At 49.1% G+C, this 18,585-nt stretch overlaps 1 protein-coding gene across 2 annotated transcripts in view; it reads left to right on the top strand.

Moving 5' to 3' along the window:
* TLN1 (talin 1) overlaps positions 1-18,585 on the top strand; it is a 367,391-nt gene that overhangs the window by 216,491 nt on the left and 132,315 nt on the right. For both annotated transcript variants that reach the window (XM_063957473.1, XM_063957472.1), the window contains 3 exons: positions 793-927; positions 3,291-3,419; positions 5,918-6,020. In XM_063957473.1, the coding sequence (XP_063813543.1) occupies positions 793-927; positions 3,291-3,419; positions 5,918-6,020 (367 nt within the window). The remainder of the gene's footprint in view (positions 1-792; positions 928-3,290; positions 3,420-5,917; positions 6,021-18,585) is intronic.

Raw genomic sequence — 18,585 nt, 5'->3', positions numbered from 1 at the left:
CTGTTACAGCTCAGGGCTGCTATTAGACCGGCAGGGGCTGAGGGAACGTGGCAGTCATTCTACTGATATATATGATATATGATTCTAGTGATATATATGTATATGATATATATGATATATGATTCTAGTGATATATATGTATATGATATATATGATATATGATTCTAGTGATATATATGTATATGATATATATGATATATGATTCTAGTGATATATATGTATATGATATATATGATATATGATTCTAGTGATATATATGTATATGATATATATGATATATGATTCTAGTGATATATATGTATATGATATATATGATATATGATTCTAGTGATATATATGTATATGATATATATGATATATGATTCTAGTGATATATATGTATATGATATATATGATATATGATTCTAGTGATATATATGTATATGATATATATGATATATGATTCTAGTGATATATATGTATATGATATATATGATATATGATTCTAGTGATATATATGTATATGATATATATGATATATGATTCTAGTGATATATATGTATATGATATATATGATATATGATTCTAGTGATATATATGTATATGATATATATGATATATGATTCTAGTGATATATATGTATATGATATATATGATATATGATTCTAGTGATATATATGTATATGATATATATGATATATGATTCTAGTGATATATATGTATATGATATATATGATATATGATTCTAGTGATATATATGTATATGATATTTATAATATATGATTCTAGTGATATATATGATCTCTCCCGTAGCCTGGAGGTAAGCTGGTGGCTGCAGGGAAGTCGGCTGTCCCAACAGTGTCCGATCCGGCTTCTGCAATGCAGCTGGGTCAGTGCATAAAGACCTTAGCATCCGCCCTGGCAGAACTCCGGACCGCTGCACAGAAGGTAATAATACATTGCTACTATTACTGGGTGGTGACAGGTGGTGGCTGGTCAGTTACTGGGGGTGGTGACAGGTGGAGGCTGGTCAGTTACTGGGGGTGGTGACAGGTGGTGGCTGGTCAGTTACTGGCGGTGTGTGAGGTGGTGGCTGGTCAGTTACTGGCGGTGTGTGAGGTGGTGGCTGGTCAGTTACTGGCGGTGTGTGAGGTGGAGGTTGGTCAGTTACTGGCTGTGTGTGAGGTGGAGGCTGGTTAGTTACTGGCAGTGTGTGAGATGGCGGCTGGTCCGTTACTGGCGGTGTGTGAGGTGGAGGTTGGTCAGTTACTGGCTGTGTGTGAGGTGGAGGCTGGTTAGTTACTGGCAGTGTGTGAGATGGCGGCTGGTCAGTTATTGGCGGTGTGTGAGGTGGAGGTTGGTCAGTTACTGGCGGTGTGTGAGGTGGTGGCTGGTCAGTTACTGGCGGTGTGTGAGGTGGAGGCTGGTTAGTTACTGGCGGTGTGTGAGGTGGAGGTTGGTCAGTTACTGGCTGTGTGTGAGGTGGCGGCTGGTCAGTTACTGGCGGTGTGTGAGGTGGAGGCTGGTTAGTTACTGGCGGTGTGAGGTGGAGGTTGGTCAGTTACTGGCGGTGTGTGAGGTGGAGGTTGGTCAGCTACTGGCGGTGTGTGAGGTGGAGGCTGATTAGTTACTGGCGGTGTGTGAGGTGGAGGTTGGTCAGTTACTGGCGGTGTGTGAGGTGGAGGCTGGTTAGTTACTGGCGGTGTGTGAGGTGGAGGTTGGTCAGTTACTGGCTGTGTGTAAGGTGGAGGCTGGTTAGTTACTGGCGGTGTGTGAGGTGGAGGTTGGTCAGTTACTGGCTGTGTGTAAGGTGGAGGCTGGTTAGTTACTGGCGGTGTGTGAGGTGGAGGTTGGTCAGTTACTGGCGGTGTGTGAGGTGGAGGTTGGTCAGTTACTGGCGGTGTGTGAGGTGGAGGTTGGTCAGTTACTGGCGGTGTGTGAGGTGGAGGTTGGTCAGTTACTGGCGGTGTGTGAGGTGGAGGCTGGTTAGTTACTGGCGGTGTGTGAGGTGGAGGTTGGTCAGTTACTGGCGGTGTGTGAGGTGGAGGTTGGTCAGTTACTGGCTGTGTGTAAGGTGGAGGCTGGTTAGTTACTGGCGGTGTGTGAGGTGGAGGTTGGTCAGTTACTGGCGGTGTGTGAGGTGGAGGTTGGTCAGCTACTGGCGGTGTGTGAGGTGGAGGCTGGTTAGTTACTGGCGGTGTGTGAGGTGGAGGTTGGTCAGTTACTGGCGGTGTGTGAGGTGGAGGCTGGTTAGTTACTGGCGGTGTGTGAGGTGGAGGTTGGTCAGTTACTGGCTGTGTGTAAGGTGGAGGCTGGTTAGTTACTGGCGGTGTGTGAGGTGGAGGTTGGTCAGTTACTGGCTGTGTGTAAGGTGGAGGTTGGTCAGTTACTGGCGGTGTGTGAGGTGGAGGTTGGTCAGTTACTGGCGGTGTGTGAGGAGTTACTGGCGGTGTGTGAGGTGGAGGTTGGTCAGTTACTGGCGGTGTGTGAGGTGGAGGTTGGTCAGTTACTGGTGGTGTGTGAGGTGGAGGTTGGTCAGTTACTGGCGGTGTGTGAGGTGGAGGTTGGTCAGTTACTGGCGGTGTGTGAGGTGGAGGTTGGTCAGTTACTGGCGGTGTGTGAGGTGGAGGCTGGTTAGTTACTGGCGGTGTGTGAGGTGGAGGTTGGTCAGTTACTGGCGGTGTGTGAGGTGGAGGTTGGTCAGTTACTGGCTGTGTGTTAGGTGGAGGCTGGTTAGTTACTGGCGGTGTGTGAGGTGGAGGTTGGTCAGTTACTGGCTGTGTGTAAGGTGGAGGCTGGTTAGTTACTGGCGGTGTGTGAGGTGGAGGCTGGTTAGTTACTGGCGGTGTGTGAGGTGGAGGTTGGTCAGTTACTGGCGGTGTGTGAGGTGGAGGTTGGAACAGATGTAGCCATGTTCATCTTTGCTGCATGGCGCCGGGCTGTGAGTGTATGGAGCCGCATGGCAGTAAAGAAGAAGATGGCTGCATCTAGCTAATGGTCGGGGTGATTTTGAGATGATGGATCTATCTATCTACAGCTGGGTCCAGATTTATCTTGATCTTTAGTAGGATTAACGGAGACTGGCCAGTCGGACTTAATCCCCTGCTGTATTGTTCTCTGTATTGTATAGCAGCTGAGAACAGATGAAAGGTTTATGCTAATAAATCATGTTGTGCCTAGGCGCAGAAAACTAGTCAAGATAACGGTGGACCCATCTATCTATCTATCTATCTATCTATCTATCTATCTATCTATCTATCTATCTATCTATCTATCTATCTATCTATCTATCTATCTATCTTATCTATCAGGCGCAGGAGGCCTGTGGCCCTCTGGAGATTGATTCTGCTTTGAGTCTTATCCAGTCCTTGGAACGAGATCTACAAGAGGCAAAAGCTGCAGCAAGAGAGGGGAAATTACAGCCGTTACCGGGGGAAACTGTGAGTAAGGGGAAACTTCCACTCAGTGCTGGAACTGTGGTGACGTCATATAAACCTTGGGGATAATAGATTGCTCTACCTCTCTAGGACACTGTCCTGATGAGTGTGGGCGGTATGTGGGCCCTTCGTGGGGTGCTGTCTGGGCCCTTTATGGGGTGGGAGTGGGGGCAGGAATGTGGCCCTTTGTGGGGTGGGGGGGAGGGGTGAAGTTATGTTGACCTTTGTGGGTTGGTGAGGGTATTGTGGGCTCGTTGGGGAGTGTGGGCTTGTTTGTGGCTGGGTGGTGTGTAGCCCTTTGTGGGTTGGTGAGGGTATTGTGGGCTCGTTGGGGAGTGTGTGCTTGTTTGTGGCTGGGTGGTGTGTAGCCCTTTGTGGGTTGGTGAGGGTATTGTGGGCTCGTTGGGGAGTGTGTGCTTGTTTGTGGCTGGGTGGTGTGTAGCCCTTTGTGGGGTGGGGAGGGGGTTGTGGGCTCGTTGGAGGGTGTGGGCTTGTTTGTGGCTGGGTGGTGTGTAGCCCTTTGTGGGGTGGGGAGGGGGTTGTGGGCTCGTTGGAGGGTGTGGGCTTGTTTGTGGCTGGGTGGTGTGTAGCCCTTTGTGGGGTGGGGAGGGGGTTGTGGGCTCGTTGGAGGGTGTGGGCTTGTTTGTGGCTGGGTGGTGTGTAGCTCTTTGTGGGGTGGGGGAGAAGGTATGTTGCCCTTTGTGGGGTGGGGAGGGGGTTGTGGGCTCGTTGGAAGGTGTGGGCTTGTTTGTGTCTGGGTGGGGTGTTGCCCTTTGTGGGGTGGGGAGGGGGTTGTGAGCTCATTGGAGGGTGTGGGCTTGTTTGTGTCTGGATGGGGTGTTGCCCTTTGTGGGTTGGGGAGGGGGTTGTGGGCTCGTTGGAGGGTGTGGGCTTGTTTGTGGCTGGGTGGTGTGTAGCCCTTTGTGGGGTGGGGAGGGGGTTGTGGGCTCGTTGGAGGGTGTGGACTTGTTTGTGGCTGGGTGGTGTGTAGCCCTTTGTGGGGTGGGGAGGGGGTTGTGGGCTCGTTGGAGGGTGTGGACTTGTTTGTGGCTGGGTGGTGTGTAGCCCTTTGTGGGGTGGGGAGTGGGTTGTGGGCTCGTTGGAGGGTGTGGGCTTGTTTGTGGCTGGGTGGTGTGTAGCTCTTTGTGGGGAGGGGGAGAAGGTATGTTGCCCTTTGTGGGGTGGGGAGGGGGTTGTGGGCTCGTTGGAAGGTGTGGGCTTGTTTGTGTCTGGGTGGGGTGTTGCCCTTTGTGGGGTGGCAAGGGGGTTGGGAGCTCATTGGAGGGTGTGGGCTTGTTTGTGTCTGGATGGGGTGTTACCCTTTGTGGGTTGGGGAGGAGGTTGTGGGCTCGTTGGAGGGTGTGGGCTTGTTTGTGGCTGGGTGGTGTGTAGCCCTTTGTGGGGTGGGTAGGGGGTTGTGGGCTCGTTGGAGGGTGTGGGCTTGTTTGTGGTTGGGTGGTGTGTAGCCCTTTGTGGGGTGGGGAGGGGGTTGTGGGCTCGTTGGAGGGTGTGGGCTTGTTTGTGGCTGGGTGGTGTGTAGCTCTTTGTGGGGTGGGGGAGAAGGTATGTTGCCCTTTGTGGGGTGGGGAGGGGGTTGTGGGCTCGTTGGAAGGTGTGGGCTTGTTTGTGTCTGGGTGGGGTGTTGCCCTTTGTGGGGTGGGGAGGGGGTTGTGAGCTCATTGGAGGGTGTGGGCTTGTTTGTGTCTGGATGGGGTGTTGCCCTTTGTGGGTTGGGGAGGGGGTTGTGGGCTCGTTGGAGGGTGTGGGCTTGTTTGTGGCTGGGTGGTGTGTAGCCCTTTGTGGGGTGGGTAGGGGGTTGTGGGCTCGTTGGAGGGTGTGGGCTTGTTTGTGGCTGGGTGGTGTGTAGCCCTTTGTGGGGTGGGGAGTGGGTTGTGGGCTCGTTGGAGGGTGTGGGCTTGTTTGTGGCTGGGTGGTGTGTAGCTCTTTGTGGGGTGGGGGAGAAGGTATGTTGCCCTTTGTGGGGTGGGGAGGGGGTTGTGGGCTCGTTGGAAGGTGTGGGCTTGTTTGTGTCTGGGTGGGGTGTTGCCCTTTGTGGGGTGGGGAGGGGGTTGTGAGCTCATTGGAGGGTGTGGGCTTGTTTGTGTCTGGATGGGGTGTTGCCCTTTGTGGGTTGGGGAGGGGGTTGTGGGCTCGTTGGAGGGTGTGGGCTTGTTTGTGGCTGGGTGGTGTGTAGCCCTTTGTGGGGTGGGGAGTGGGTTGTGGGCTCGTTGGAGGGTGTGGGCTTGTTTGTGTCTGGGTGGGGTGTTGCCCTTTGTGGGGTGGGGAGGGGGCTGTGGGCTCGTTGGAGGGTGTGGGCTTGTTTGTGGCTGGGTGGGGTGGGGAGGGGGTTGTGAGCTCATTGGGGGTGTGGGCTTGTTTGTGTCTGGGTGGTGTGTATCCCTGTGTGGAGTGGGGGTGCGTGGGCTCGCTGGAGGACGGCTTTGCCCATCGCCCAGACGCTCTGTGGCTGGGTGAGTTACCACGTTGTGTGTGTTACACAGATGGAGAAGTGCTCTCAGGACCTGGGAAGTAGCACAAAGGCTGTGAGTTCTGCCATCGCTCAACTGCTCGGAGAGATAGTCCATGGCAATGAAAACTACACAGGTCAGTGGCCTCATTGTGTATATAACGCCCTGTGACCCCACACCTCTAGCGCTGCTTTCCCCTCCTCCCATATCTTGTATATTTCCACCTCTCTGCATCTCTTTATTTGGGGTAGGGGGTGACTCTCTTCTCTGCATCTCCTTATTTGGGTTAGGGTGACCCTCTTCTCCGCATCTCCTTATTTGGGTTAGGGTGACCCTCTTCTCTGCATCTCCTTATTTGGGTTAGAGTGACCCTCTTCTCTGCATCTCCTTATTTGGGTTAGGGTGACCCTCTTCTCTGCATCTCTTTATTTGGGGTAGGGGGTGACCCTCATCTCTGCATCTCCTTATTTGGGTTAGGGTGACTCTCTTCTCCGCATCTCCTTATTTGGGTTAGGGTGACCCTCTTCTCCGCATCTCCTTATTTGGGTTAGGGTGACCCTCTTCTCTGCATCTCCTTATTAGGGTTAGGGTGACCCTCTTCTCTGCATCTCTTTATTTGGGTTAGGGTGACCCTCTTCTACGCATCTCCTTATTTGGGTTAGGGTGACTATCTTCTCTGCATCTCCTTATTTGGGTTAGGGTGACTCTCTCTTCTCCACATCTCCTTATTTGGGTTAGGGTGACCCTCTTCTACGCATCTCCTTATTTGGGTTAGGGTGACCCTCTTCTCTGCATCTCCTTATTTGGGTTAGGGTGACTCTCTTCTCCGCATCTCCTTATTTGGGTTAGGGTGACCCTCTTCTCCGCATGTCCTTATTTGGGTTAGGGTGACCCTCTTCTCTGTATCTCCTTATTTGGGTTAGGGTGACTCTCTTCTCCGCATCTCCTTATTTGGGTTAGGGTGACCCTCTTCTCCGCATGTCCTTATTTGGGTTAGGGTGACCCTCTTCTCTGTATCTCCTTATTTGGGTTAGGGTGACCCTCTTCTACGCATCTCCTTATTTGGGTTAGGGTGACCCTCTTCTCTGCATCTCCTTATTTGGGTTAGGGTGACTCTCTTCTCCGCATCTCCTTATTTGGGTTAGGGTGACCCTCTTCTCCGCATGTCCTTATTTGGGTTAGGGTGACCCTCTTCTCTGTATCTCCTTATTTGGGTTAGGGTGACTCTCTTCTCCGCATCTCCTTATTTGGGTTAGGGTGACCCTCTTCTCCGCATGTCCTTATTTGGGTTAGGGTGACCCTCTTCTCTGCATCTCCTTATTTGGGTTAGGGTGACCCTCTTCTACGCATCTCCTTATTTGGGTTAGGGTGACCCTCTTCTCTGCATCTCCTTATTTGGGTTAGGGTGACCCTCTTCTCTGCATCTCCTTATTTGGGTTAGGGGGTGACTCTCTTCTCTGCATCTCCTTATTTGGGTTAGGGTGACCCTCTTCTCCGCATCTCCTTATTTGGGTTAGGGTGACCCTCTTCTCTGCATCTCCTTATTTGGGTTAGGGTGACCCTCTTCTCTGCATCTCCTTATTTGGGTTAGGGTGACTCTCTTCTCTGCATCTCCTTATTTGTGTTAGGGTGACCCTCTTCTCCGCATGTCCTTATTTGGGTTAGGGTGACCCTCTTCTCTGCATCTCCTTATTTGGGTTAGGGTGACTCTCTTCTCTGCATCTCCTTATTTGGGTTAGGGTGACCCTCTTCTACGCATCTCCTTATTTGGGTTAGGGTGACCCTCTTCTCTGCATCTCCTTATTTGGGTTAGGGTGACCCTCTTCTCTGCATCTCTTTATTTGGGTTAGGGTGACCCTCTTCTACGCATCTCCTTATTTGGGTTAGGGTGACTATCTTCTCTGCATCTCCTTATTTGGGTTAGGGTGACTCTCTTCTCTGCATCTCCTTATTTGGGTTAGGGTGACTCTCTCTTCTCCACATCTCCTTATTTGGGTTAGGGTGACCCTCTTCTACGCATCTCCTTATTTGGGTTAGGGTGACCCTCTTCTCTGCATCTCCTTATTTGGGTTAGGGTGACTCTCTTCTCTGCATCTCCTTATTTGTGTTAGGGTGACCCTCTTCTCCGCATGTCCTTATTTGGGTTAGGGTGACCCTCTTCTCTGTATCTCCTTATTTGGGTTAGGGTGACTCTCTTCTCCGCATCTCCTTATTTGGGTTAGGGTGACCCTCTTCTCCGCATGTCCTTATTTGGGTTAGGGTGACCCTCTTCTCTGTATCTCCTTATTTGGGTTGGGGTGACTCTCTTCTCTGCATCTCCTTATTTGGGTTAGGGTGACTCTCTTCTCCGCATCTCCTTATTTGGGTTAGGGTGACCCTCTTCTCTGCATCTCCTTATTTGGGTTAGGGGGTGACCCTCTTCTCTGCATCTCCTTATTTGGGTTAGGGTGACCCTCTTCTCTGCATCTCCTTATTTGGGTTAGGGGGTGACTCTCTTCTCCGCATCTCCTTATTTGGGTTAGAGTGACCCTCTTCTCTGTATCTCCTTATTTGGGTTAGGGTGACTCTCTTCTCCGCATCTCCTTATTTTGGTTAGGGGGTGACTCTCTTCTCTGCATCTCCTTATTTGGGTTAGGGTGACCCTCTTCTCTGCATCTCCTTATTTGGGTTAGGGTGACCCTCTTCTCTGCATCTCCTTATTTGGGTTGGGGTGACCCTCATCTCTGCATCTCCTTATTTGGGTTAGGGTGACCCTCTTCTCCGCATCTCCTTATTTGGGTTAGGGTGACCCTCTTCTCTGTATCACTTTTTCTCCGGCAGGGTCCACAGGTTATCCACAGGATAACAATGGGATATGATGGAGCGATAGCGGATTGGCACCAAACGATCACAAGCTTTCAGTCCTCCCAGGATGCAACGGGCCCATATATATATCCCTGCCCACTGGCTCAGGCAAATCAGTTTTTTGCTTGGCGCGGCAGAAGCCGAACCATGGTCACAGGGCTGCTGTGTTTGGCAGCCCTAAGCTTTATTTGAGTTATTCTCTGGCTGGGTCCTCAGGATTATCCACAGGATAACATTGGGATATTGTCGAGCGACAGCGAAAATGGCACCAACACGGTCACGAGCTTTCTGGCCTCCCAGGATGCATTGGGGCCTCCACTATATAGTCCCGCCCACTGACTCAGTCAGATCAGTTTTTTGCTTGGTGCGGCAGGAAGCCGCATGGTCACAGGGCTGCTGAGAAAGCAGCCTTAAGTTTTCATTAATTTATTTTTATAGACTTACTGTTTTGGTTTTTGAGCGACTTCTCTTAACAGCGTCTTAAACGCATATTAGAAAGAGTCGCTCCAACAACTCCCCACCGGGTCGCAACAACGCTTACCTTCGGGTATCAGTGCTGTCTCGACGGGCGTCTGTGTCGGATGTTCTAGCAGGTCCAGCAGACGTTACCAGGCTGTGGCCGGAGCATGGGGAGACGGTGAGTATATGGAATTCCTCTTACTAGAGGGGTCAGGACACAGCTACGCTGATTTGGTGGAGACTACAAGCAGTGTGTTGATGCGCCGAACATATCGAGTGTGACAGTGCTACGCTCCGGGGAACATAGGCGCCAAGACTAGGTAGAGGCCGCGATCCTGGGAGTTTAAGTCAACAGGGGGATTCAGATGCTCTCCTGGCCGCCCCTCCTCCGAGTTCATGGCCAGTTCCCGCGTGTCTCTCGTTTCATGAACTGAATGACCTCACTTCCGTCTCAGACGCTACCACGAGGGTACTCGTCGCAGCTTAGACGCTGCGGTTGTGTACACTGGAAATAAACCCGCCCAGACCGAGTCGCAGGCCTTTAGCGTCTGCATGCACGTGGAGTCGCTCAGCGTCCGTGTCCGTTGGTGAGCGTCCGTTATCAGTTACCAAGAGCGGCAGTGTACACCAGTAGCGTCTGAATCCACTCAGCGTCTTTCGAGCGTCTTTGCTTGGATATGGAAGTGTGGTGAATCTCCCTGTATCCCGCTCCCTGGAGGCAGGGTATACAGTACTAGAAATTCTCTCTACTTCTTAGTGTGCATTGTTAATTTTTAGTACCTATTGCATATGAGACCTGTATATTACTGTGTTTTCTGCATGTTATGTTGAAAAAGAACCAGTTAAACAGAAGTACAATTTTCCTACTTATGTATAAGTTATTATGGAGGTTGTATTCTCATATGACAATGTCTAATGCTTTAACATGTGACTGACTGCTAGTATGTGTGCTGACTTTTCTGTGTAATGTCAGTCCTGTTCTGACCCTCAAATCAGGTGCACTGTGGTCAGATTGATTTCACCTCTATATACTGATAATAGGGTGTGGTTCAGTCACAAAATTGTGTAGTCAATATCAGATAAAATGTCTGTGAGCGGCAAAAGTGATGAGGAGAATTTGTCAAGCACTCCTACATCCCTAGCATGCTTATCTTGTAAGTCAGGGGTAATTGATATGAATCAATTGGTCACTTATGAGGGTTTGTGTGCAAACTGTTTCGCTTTTCAGCGAAGTAAAAAACAGGAGTTAGTTCAACCTCCAGTAGAGCCACCATGGAATATGTTCGCAAAGACTCTGTCTTCAATAGCGGACAGGTTAGCTCCAGTAGCACCACCTCAAGGGTTAGGTTACACTATGAACCCATACATGCAGCTCCCTCCCTATGGTTTGGTTCCAGTAGCCTCTACAAGTAACCAAGGGGCAGGTAAGACTAAGACAGATACGTCTGTATGGCAGACTACACAAGAGGATACATCGGATGATGATGCGGAAACAATAGATTTAACTCCGTATGATGATCAGTCGCAGAGCTTTAGTTCAGATGATGTAGCTGAACTCATTAATGCAGTAAAGGCTGTGCTTTCTCTGGAAGAACCAGCCAAGACAGTGTTAAAAGCAAAAGCACCTGTATTCAAACGAACAAAGTCAGTGAAAGCTGAATTTCCAGAGTCAGAGGAGTTGACGGAAATGATGGATGAGTCTTGGGCAGCGCCCGGTAAAAAGTATAAGATTCCTAGGAGATGGGATTCTTATTATCCATTTCCTGCTGGAGATTGTTCGAAGAGAGAAGTTCCTCCAAAAGTAGATGCACATGTTCTGCGACTCGTGCACAAATCTGCTTTACCACTGTCATCTACCTCATTGAATGATGTCACAGACAGAAGGGTAGAGAGCCTATTGAAAAATATTTTTCTCGAACGTCCTAAGTGGATGCTGGGGACTCCGTAAGGACCATGGGGAATAGCGGCTCCGCAGGAGACTGGGCACATCTAAAGAAAGCTTTAGGACTATCTGGTGTGCACTGGCTCCTCCCCCTATGACCCTCCTCCAAGCCTCAGTTAGATTTTTGTGCCCGAACGAGAAGGGTGCACACTAGGGGCTCTCCTGAGCTTCTTAGTGAAAGTTTTAGTTTAGGTTTTTTATTTTCAGTGAGACCTGCTGGCAACAGGCTCACTGCATCGAGGGACTAAGGGGAGAAGAAGCGAACTCACCTGCGTGCAGAGTGGATTGGGCTTCTTAGGCTACTGGACATTAGCTCCAGAGGGACGATCACAGGCCCAGCTTGGATGGGTCCCAGAGCCGCACCGCCGGCCCCCTTACAGAGCCAGAAGGCAGAAGAGGTCCGGAAAATCGGCGGCAGAAGACGTCCTGTCTTCAACAAGGTAGCGCACAGCACTGCAGCTGTGCGCCATTGCTCTCAGCACACTTCACACTCCGGTCACTGAGGGTGCAGGGCGCTGGGGGGGGCGCCCTGAGACGCAATAATAAACACCTTGGATGGCAAAAAATGCATCACATATAGCTCCTGGGCTATATGGATGCATTTAACCCCTGCCAAAATACATAAAAAACCGGGAGATAAGGCCGCCGATAAGGGGGCGGAGCCTATCTCCTCAGCACACTGGCGCCATTTTCCCTCACAGCTCCGTTGGAGGGAAGCTCCCTGGCTCTCCCCTGCAGTCACTACACTACAGAAAGGGTTAAAAAAGAGAGGGGGGCACAAATTAGGCGCAGTATTAACTATACAGCAGCTATAAGGGGAAAAACACTTATATAAGGTTATCCCTGTATATATATAGCGCTCTGGTGTGTGCTGGCAAACTCTCCCTCTGTCTCCCCAAAGGGCTAGTGGGGTCCTGTCCTCTATCAGAGCATTCCCTGTGTGTGTGCGGTATGTCGGTACTTTTGTGTCGACATGTATGAGGAGAAAAATGATGTGGAGACGGAGCAGATTGCCTGTAATAGTGATGTCACCCCCTAGGGGGTCGACACCTGAGTGGATGAACTGTTGGAAGAAATTACGTGACAGTGTCAGCTCTGTATAAAAGACAGTGGTTGACATGAGACAGCCGGCTACTCAGCTTGTGCCTGTCCAGACGTCTCATAGGCCGTCAGGGGCTCTAAAGCGCCCGTTACCTCAGATGGCAGATATAGACGCCGACACGGATACTGACTCCAGTGTCGACGGTGAAGAGACAAATGTGACTTCCAGTAGGGCCACACGTTACATGATTGAGGCAATGAAAAATGTTTTACACATTTCTGATAATACGAGTACCACCAAAAAGGGGTATTATGTTCGGTGAGGAAAAACTACCTGTAGTTTTCCTGAATCTGAGAAATTAAATGAGGTGTGTGATGATGCGTGGGTTTCCCCCGATAACAACTGATAATTTCTAAAATGTTATTGGCATTATATCCTTTCCCGCCAGAGGTTAGGGTGCGTTGGGAAACACCCCCTAGGGTGGATAAAGCGCTCACACGCTTGTAAGGGCTCTATCCTCTCCTGAGATGGCCGCCCTTAAGGATCCTGCTGATAGAAAGCAGGAGGGTATCCTAAAATGTATTTACACACATACTGGTGTTATACTGCGACCAGCAATCGCCTCAGCCTGGATGTGCAGTGCTGGGTTGGCGTGGTCGGATTCCCTGACTGAAAATATTGATACCCTAGATAGGGACAGTATATTTTTGCCTATAGAGCATTTAAAAGATGCATTTCTATATATGCGTGATGCACAGCGGAATATTTGCCGACTGGCATCAAGTCTAAGTGCGTTGTCCATTTCTACCAGTAGAGGGTTATGGACACGTCAGTGGTCAGGTGATGCGTATTCCAAACGGCATTTGGAAGTATTGCCTTATTAAGGGGAGGAGTTATTTGGGGTCGGTCTTTCAGACCTGGTGGCCACGGCAACAGCTGGGAAATCCACGTTTGTACCCCAGGTCGCCTCTCAACATGAGAAGACGCCGTATTATCAGGCGCAGTCTTTTCGTGGATAAGCGGGCAAAAGGTTCCTCATTTCTGCCCCGTGACAGAGGGAGAGGAAAAAGGCTGCAGAAATCAGCCAGTTCCCAGGAACAGAAACCCTCTCCCGCCTCTGCCAAGCCCTCAGTATACGCTGGGGCTTTACAAGCAGAATCAGGCACGGTGGGGGGCCCGTCTCAATGAATTTCAGCGCGCAGTGGGCTCACTCGCAAGTAGACCCCTGGATCCTTCAGGTGATATCTCAGGGGTACAAATTAGAATTCGAGACGTCTCCCCCTCGCCGTTTCCTAAAGTCGGCTTTACCGATGTCTCCTTCTGACAGGGAGACAGTTTTGGAAGCCATTCACAAGCTGTATTCCCAGCAGGTGATATTCAAGATACCCCTCCTGCAACAGGGAACGGGGTATTATTCCACACTGTTGTGGTACCGAAGCCGGACGGCTCGGTGAGACCGATTCTAAATCTAAAATCTTTGAACACTTACATACAGAGGTTCAAATTCAAGATTGAGTCACTCAGAGCAGTGATTGCGAACCTGAAAGAAGGGGACTACATGATGTCTCGGGACATCAAGGATGCTTACCTTCATGTCAAAATTTACCCTTCTCACCAAGGGTACCTCAGGTTTATGGTACAGAACTGTCACTATCAGTTCAGACGCTGCCGTATGGATGGTCCACGGCACCCCGGGTCTTTACCAAGGTAATGGCCGAAATGATGATATTCCTTCAAAGGAAGGGAATTTTAGTTATCCCTTACTTGGACAATTCCCTGATAAGGGTAAGATCCAGGGAACAGTTGGAGGTCGGTGTAGCACTATCTCAGGTAGTGTTGCTGCAGCATGGTTGGACTCTCAATATTCCAAAATCGCAGCTGGTTCCGACGGCTCGTCTTCTGTTCCTAGGGATGATCCTGGACACAGTCCAGAAAAAGGTGTTTCTCCCGGAGGAGAAAGCCAGGGAGTTATCCGAGCTAGTCAGGAACCTCCTAAAACCGAGCCAAGTCTCAGTGCATCAATGCACAAGGGTTCTGGGTAAAAGGGTGGCTTCCTACGAAGCAATCCCATTCGGCAGATTCCACGCAAGAACTTTCCAGTGGGACCTGCTGGACAAATGGTCCGGGTCGCATCTTCAGATGCATCAGCGGATAACCCTGTCACCAAGGACAAGGGTGTCCCTCCTGTGGTGGTTGCAGAGTGCTCATCTTCTAGAGGGCCGAAGATTCGGCATTCAGGACTGGGTCCTGGTAACCACGGATGCCAGCCTGCGAGGCTGGGGAGCAGTCACACAGGGAAGGAATATCCAGGACTTATGGTCAAGCCTGGAGACATCACTTCACATAAATATCCTGAAGCTAAGGGACATTTACAATGCTCTAAGCTTAGCAAGACCTCTGCTTCAAGGTCAGCCGGTGTTGATCCAGTCGGACAACATCACGGCAGTCACCCACGTAAACAGACAGGGTGGCACAAGAAGCAGGACAATGGCAGAAGCTGCAAGGATTCTTCGCTGGGCGGAAAATCATGTGATAGCACTGTCAGCAGTATTCATTCCGGGAGTGGACAACTGGGAAGCAGACTTCCTCAGCACAACCTCCACCCGGGAGAGTGGGGACTTCACCCAGAAGTCTTCCACATGATTATAAACCGTTGGGAAAAACTCGACAGGTATTGCGCCAGGTCCAGGGACCCTCAGGCAATAGCTGTAGACGCTCTGGTAACACCGTGGGTGTACCAGTCAGGGTATGTGTTCCCTCCTCTGCCTCTCATACCCAAGGTACTGAGATTGATAAGATGGAGAGGAGTAAGCACTATATTCGTGGCTCCGGATTGGCCAAGAAGGATTTGGTAACCGGAACTTCAAGAGATGCTCACGGAGGATCCGTGGCCTCTACCTCTAAGAAGGGACCTGCTCCAGCAAGGACCCTGTCTGTCCCAAGACTTACCGCGGCTGCGTTTGACGGCATGGCGGTTGAACGCCGGATCCTGAAGGAAAAAAGGCATTCCGGATGAAGTCATCCCTATCCTGATCAAAGCCAGGAAGGATGTACCCGCAAAAACATTATCACCGCAATTGGCGAAAATATGTTGCGTGGTGCGAGGCCAGTAAGGCCCGACGGTGGAAATTCAACTGGGTCGATTCCTACATTTCCTGCAAACAGGAGTGTCTATGGGCCTGAAATTGGGGTCCATTAAGGTTCAAATTTCGGCCCTGTCAATTTTCTTCCAAAAAGAACTAGCTTCAGTCCCTGAAGTTCAGACGTTGTAAAAGGGGTACTGCATATACAGCCTCCTTTTGTGCCTCCAGTGGCACTTTGGGATCTCAATGTAGTTTTGGGTTCCAAAAGTCACATTGGTTTGAACCACTTAAATCTGTGGAGTTAAAATATCTCACATGGAAAGTGGTCATGCTGTTGGCCCTGGCCTGGGCCAGGCGCGTGTCAGAATTGGCGGTTTTAGCCTGAAAAAGCCCTTATCTGATGTTCCATTCGGACAGGGCGGAATTGAGGACTCGTCCTCAGTTTCTCCCTAAGGTGGTGATAAAGCTGAATATTTATCTTATATAATACCCTTTATGAGGTCTAAGAACACTGTACGCTATCTACGTATGAAGTACCGTAAGGGTACGCACGTTGCGTAACAATCTCTTAGCCGTAGTCGAGACGCTCAAGCGTCACGTTCGCTCACGGCCAAGAGATCACGGGCAGGCACGCTATTGGCTGCTGACTAACTTAATGATTCGCTATAGCGTAGCGGACGCTCGGGACCACGAGGAGATCACCAGCGGCGCTGACGCTCACAATGTTAAACCTTTGTATCTAAACCATAAACAGTGTATTGTGCAGTAAAACCTTAGTGTAATGATAGAGTGTAAATGCAACACAGTGTAACCTTATTACCTTTAAAGCTGTTCTAGCGTCACCGACGCTCTGAGAATACTTAACACTATAAGAAATACACAGATACCGTGCTCAGGGTCCAACGCCTAATATATATTATGAATGATATACTTGCAAAAGAATTAATACAAATACAAATCATACACTACAATATAACATAGACTACCTAACCAGATAACTACACAGGAAATACAATACAATTACTATTTAAGGGAAAATAAGAGAGAAAGAGGAGAAGAGAGAGAGAGAGAAATTGGCCCACAATAACAAGAAGATCAATATAGTTGCGGAGAAACACTTACGCACAAGGGGAAACGATCACATGCGCCTCGATATCCAGCTCCCGATTATCAGCAATGAGAACCGTTGAAGAGAGTGAACTGGATATGGTCGGCCTGCCTATTTATGCCCCACACACACAATACAATTCAATGGTCCCTACAATCTCATTGTTCATTGGACACAGGAATTCGGCTTCGCATTATAACAAAAGGTCATAGGTTGATTCATACAGGTGGGCTGTGACTGCTTCCAACTGTTCAGGTGGGTGGGATACTGGGTTTCCCGCCGCATGACTAAATAAGAACAAATAATAGTAAATGGACATAAACTTCTTATGTCCATAACTATTCGCACGAGCGATTAATCCGCTCCAAACCAACACCAGAATATTGCTAATTAAATACTCTTCCGATGGGTACCAAACACCACTGTATGACCCCTGTTAGACCCTTCGTACAATACAAAGAGGGATCTCTCTGTTCAGGAACATGCTATATTAACCAAACTTTCAGAATCTATCAAAGGGACCATGATCTACAAAATACATTATATGGTGAAAATATGTAACGATTGAGTCGCACGCTACGATCACATAAACTCTACCGTAAATACACATACCGTGCGCCTGCGGGTGCCCGCGACTGTGAGTATGCGCACGTACGGGAGAGCGTACGCATGCGCAGCACGGACCTGTGTGAGGTGCAAATATGGTAGTGTGCATAGAGATATTTTTCTGACTTTGACAGTCCACCCTTTGGCAGTCAATAATAACTGCCACCTTCTAAAACATTTCAAAAAGAGAAAAATATATGTCAGGGGTTAATACATTTCCATGGTTGGGTAAGGGAGGAGAGAGGAGAAGGTGTGAAGAGGGTATGACCTAGTGAGATAGCAGAAACATGTGTGTATGAGTCCATGTTTGGGGGGTCATGTATCATCGTGCCGTACGTGTGGTACATCAAGCTTCGAGGTATTGCGAAGTATACATTTGAATTCCTTCTTATCCCGTGGTACGGGTCTGTGGATGGGCTGTCAAACTTTACCAAGCTCTTTTCGGCTTTGGTTGTAACAAAATGGGGGAGCACATTTTAGTTGATGATACATGAATGGGGGAGATATGTGATTGCTGATATCTGTGCCTGTATTCCCTATCGACTATGTGTGTCATTACCTGAGGGTTGTAGAAATGAAGAAAAGACATAATTACGGTAAATGCGGTGGTATTCTATGTCAGGTAAATGTACATTCGTCGATTGAGGTCTTGTTTGGTGTCTGTTGAATGCAGTCTTCTTTGTGCTTTTGCCCATAAGGTGCGAGCAAAAGCTGTCAATGTCCATAGATTTACAAAAGTGTTGGGCTAGCGTAATTTTAAAATTTCTAGGGAAACTGGGGATCCATGGCATAGTTCATCAAAAATCTGTGTATCAGGTTGTCAAAACTTCTTCTTTAATCCATCTGTTGTCTGTATATCGGCTCATCAAACTCCTCGTCCAAGTGGGTCTTTTTACCTTGGAGGAAACGGAAAAACAGGTGAAAGAAACGGACCGTAGAAATCGCATTTTCATCACATCATTGTTTCTACATTTGGGTCATAAATCAAGTCCATTGGAATTACAGTTTCCTCACTCCTTAAACTCATTACCCTAGTACGACGATTGCACCTCATTAAAGCCTGACCGCATCTAAATATCAAACCAATCGTTATGATAACACCTAAGATACATAGGAGAAACTTCCCAACATCCATTATGACTCCTTGAGCCCAGTCTCCTAAACCAGAGAACCAATTTCGCGGGTTCAACCATGACACCCAACCAGTCAGCTCATTACCTACAGCAGCAAGAGTGAGATTGTGTCTCCTGCGAAATTCCCACTTCAGTTGGAGAATATCGTCCATCTTTTGGTCTATGACCTCGACCGCGTCCTCGGTGCTATTCGTAATATATGTGCAACATTTCACGCCGTATTGTGTTGCCAGTGTGACACAATATCCGCCTGTCACTGCTGTGAGGTAATTAAGAACCATTCTATGCTGTACCAGTTCTGTTTTATAAGCCTGAAGTTCTCTTCCAGTATACCTAAACGTGTCATCATACATTTCAGTGATATTATCTAACAAATTGGCGAGCGCAGATATGTATTTATAATTCAACACTCCTCTAGCGGTGCGAGTGATATCTAACGCGATTAGAAACTGAATCCCGGTGGATTCATGGATCATGTCAGAGG

Source organism: Pseudophryne corroboree, chromosome 1 (genome assembly GCF_028390025.1).
Source record: "Pseudophryne corroboree isolate aPseCor3 chromosome 1, aPseCor3.hap2, whole genome shotgun sequence".
Taxonomy (NCBI): Eukaryota; Metazoa; Chordata; class Amphibia; order Anura; family Myobatrachidae; genus Pseudophryne; species Pseudophryne corroboree.
This window is presented reverse-complemented; position numbering and strand designations above follow the sequence as displayed.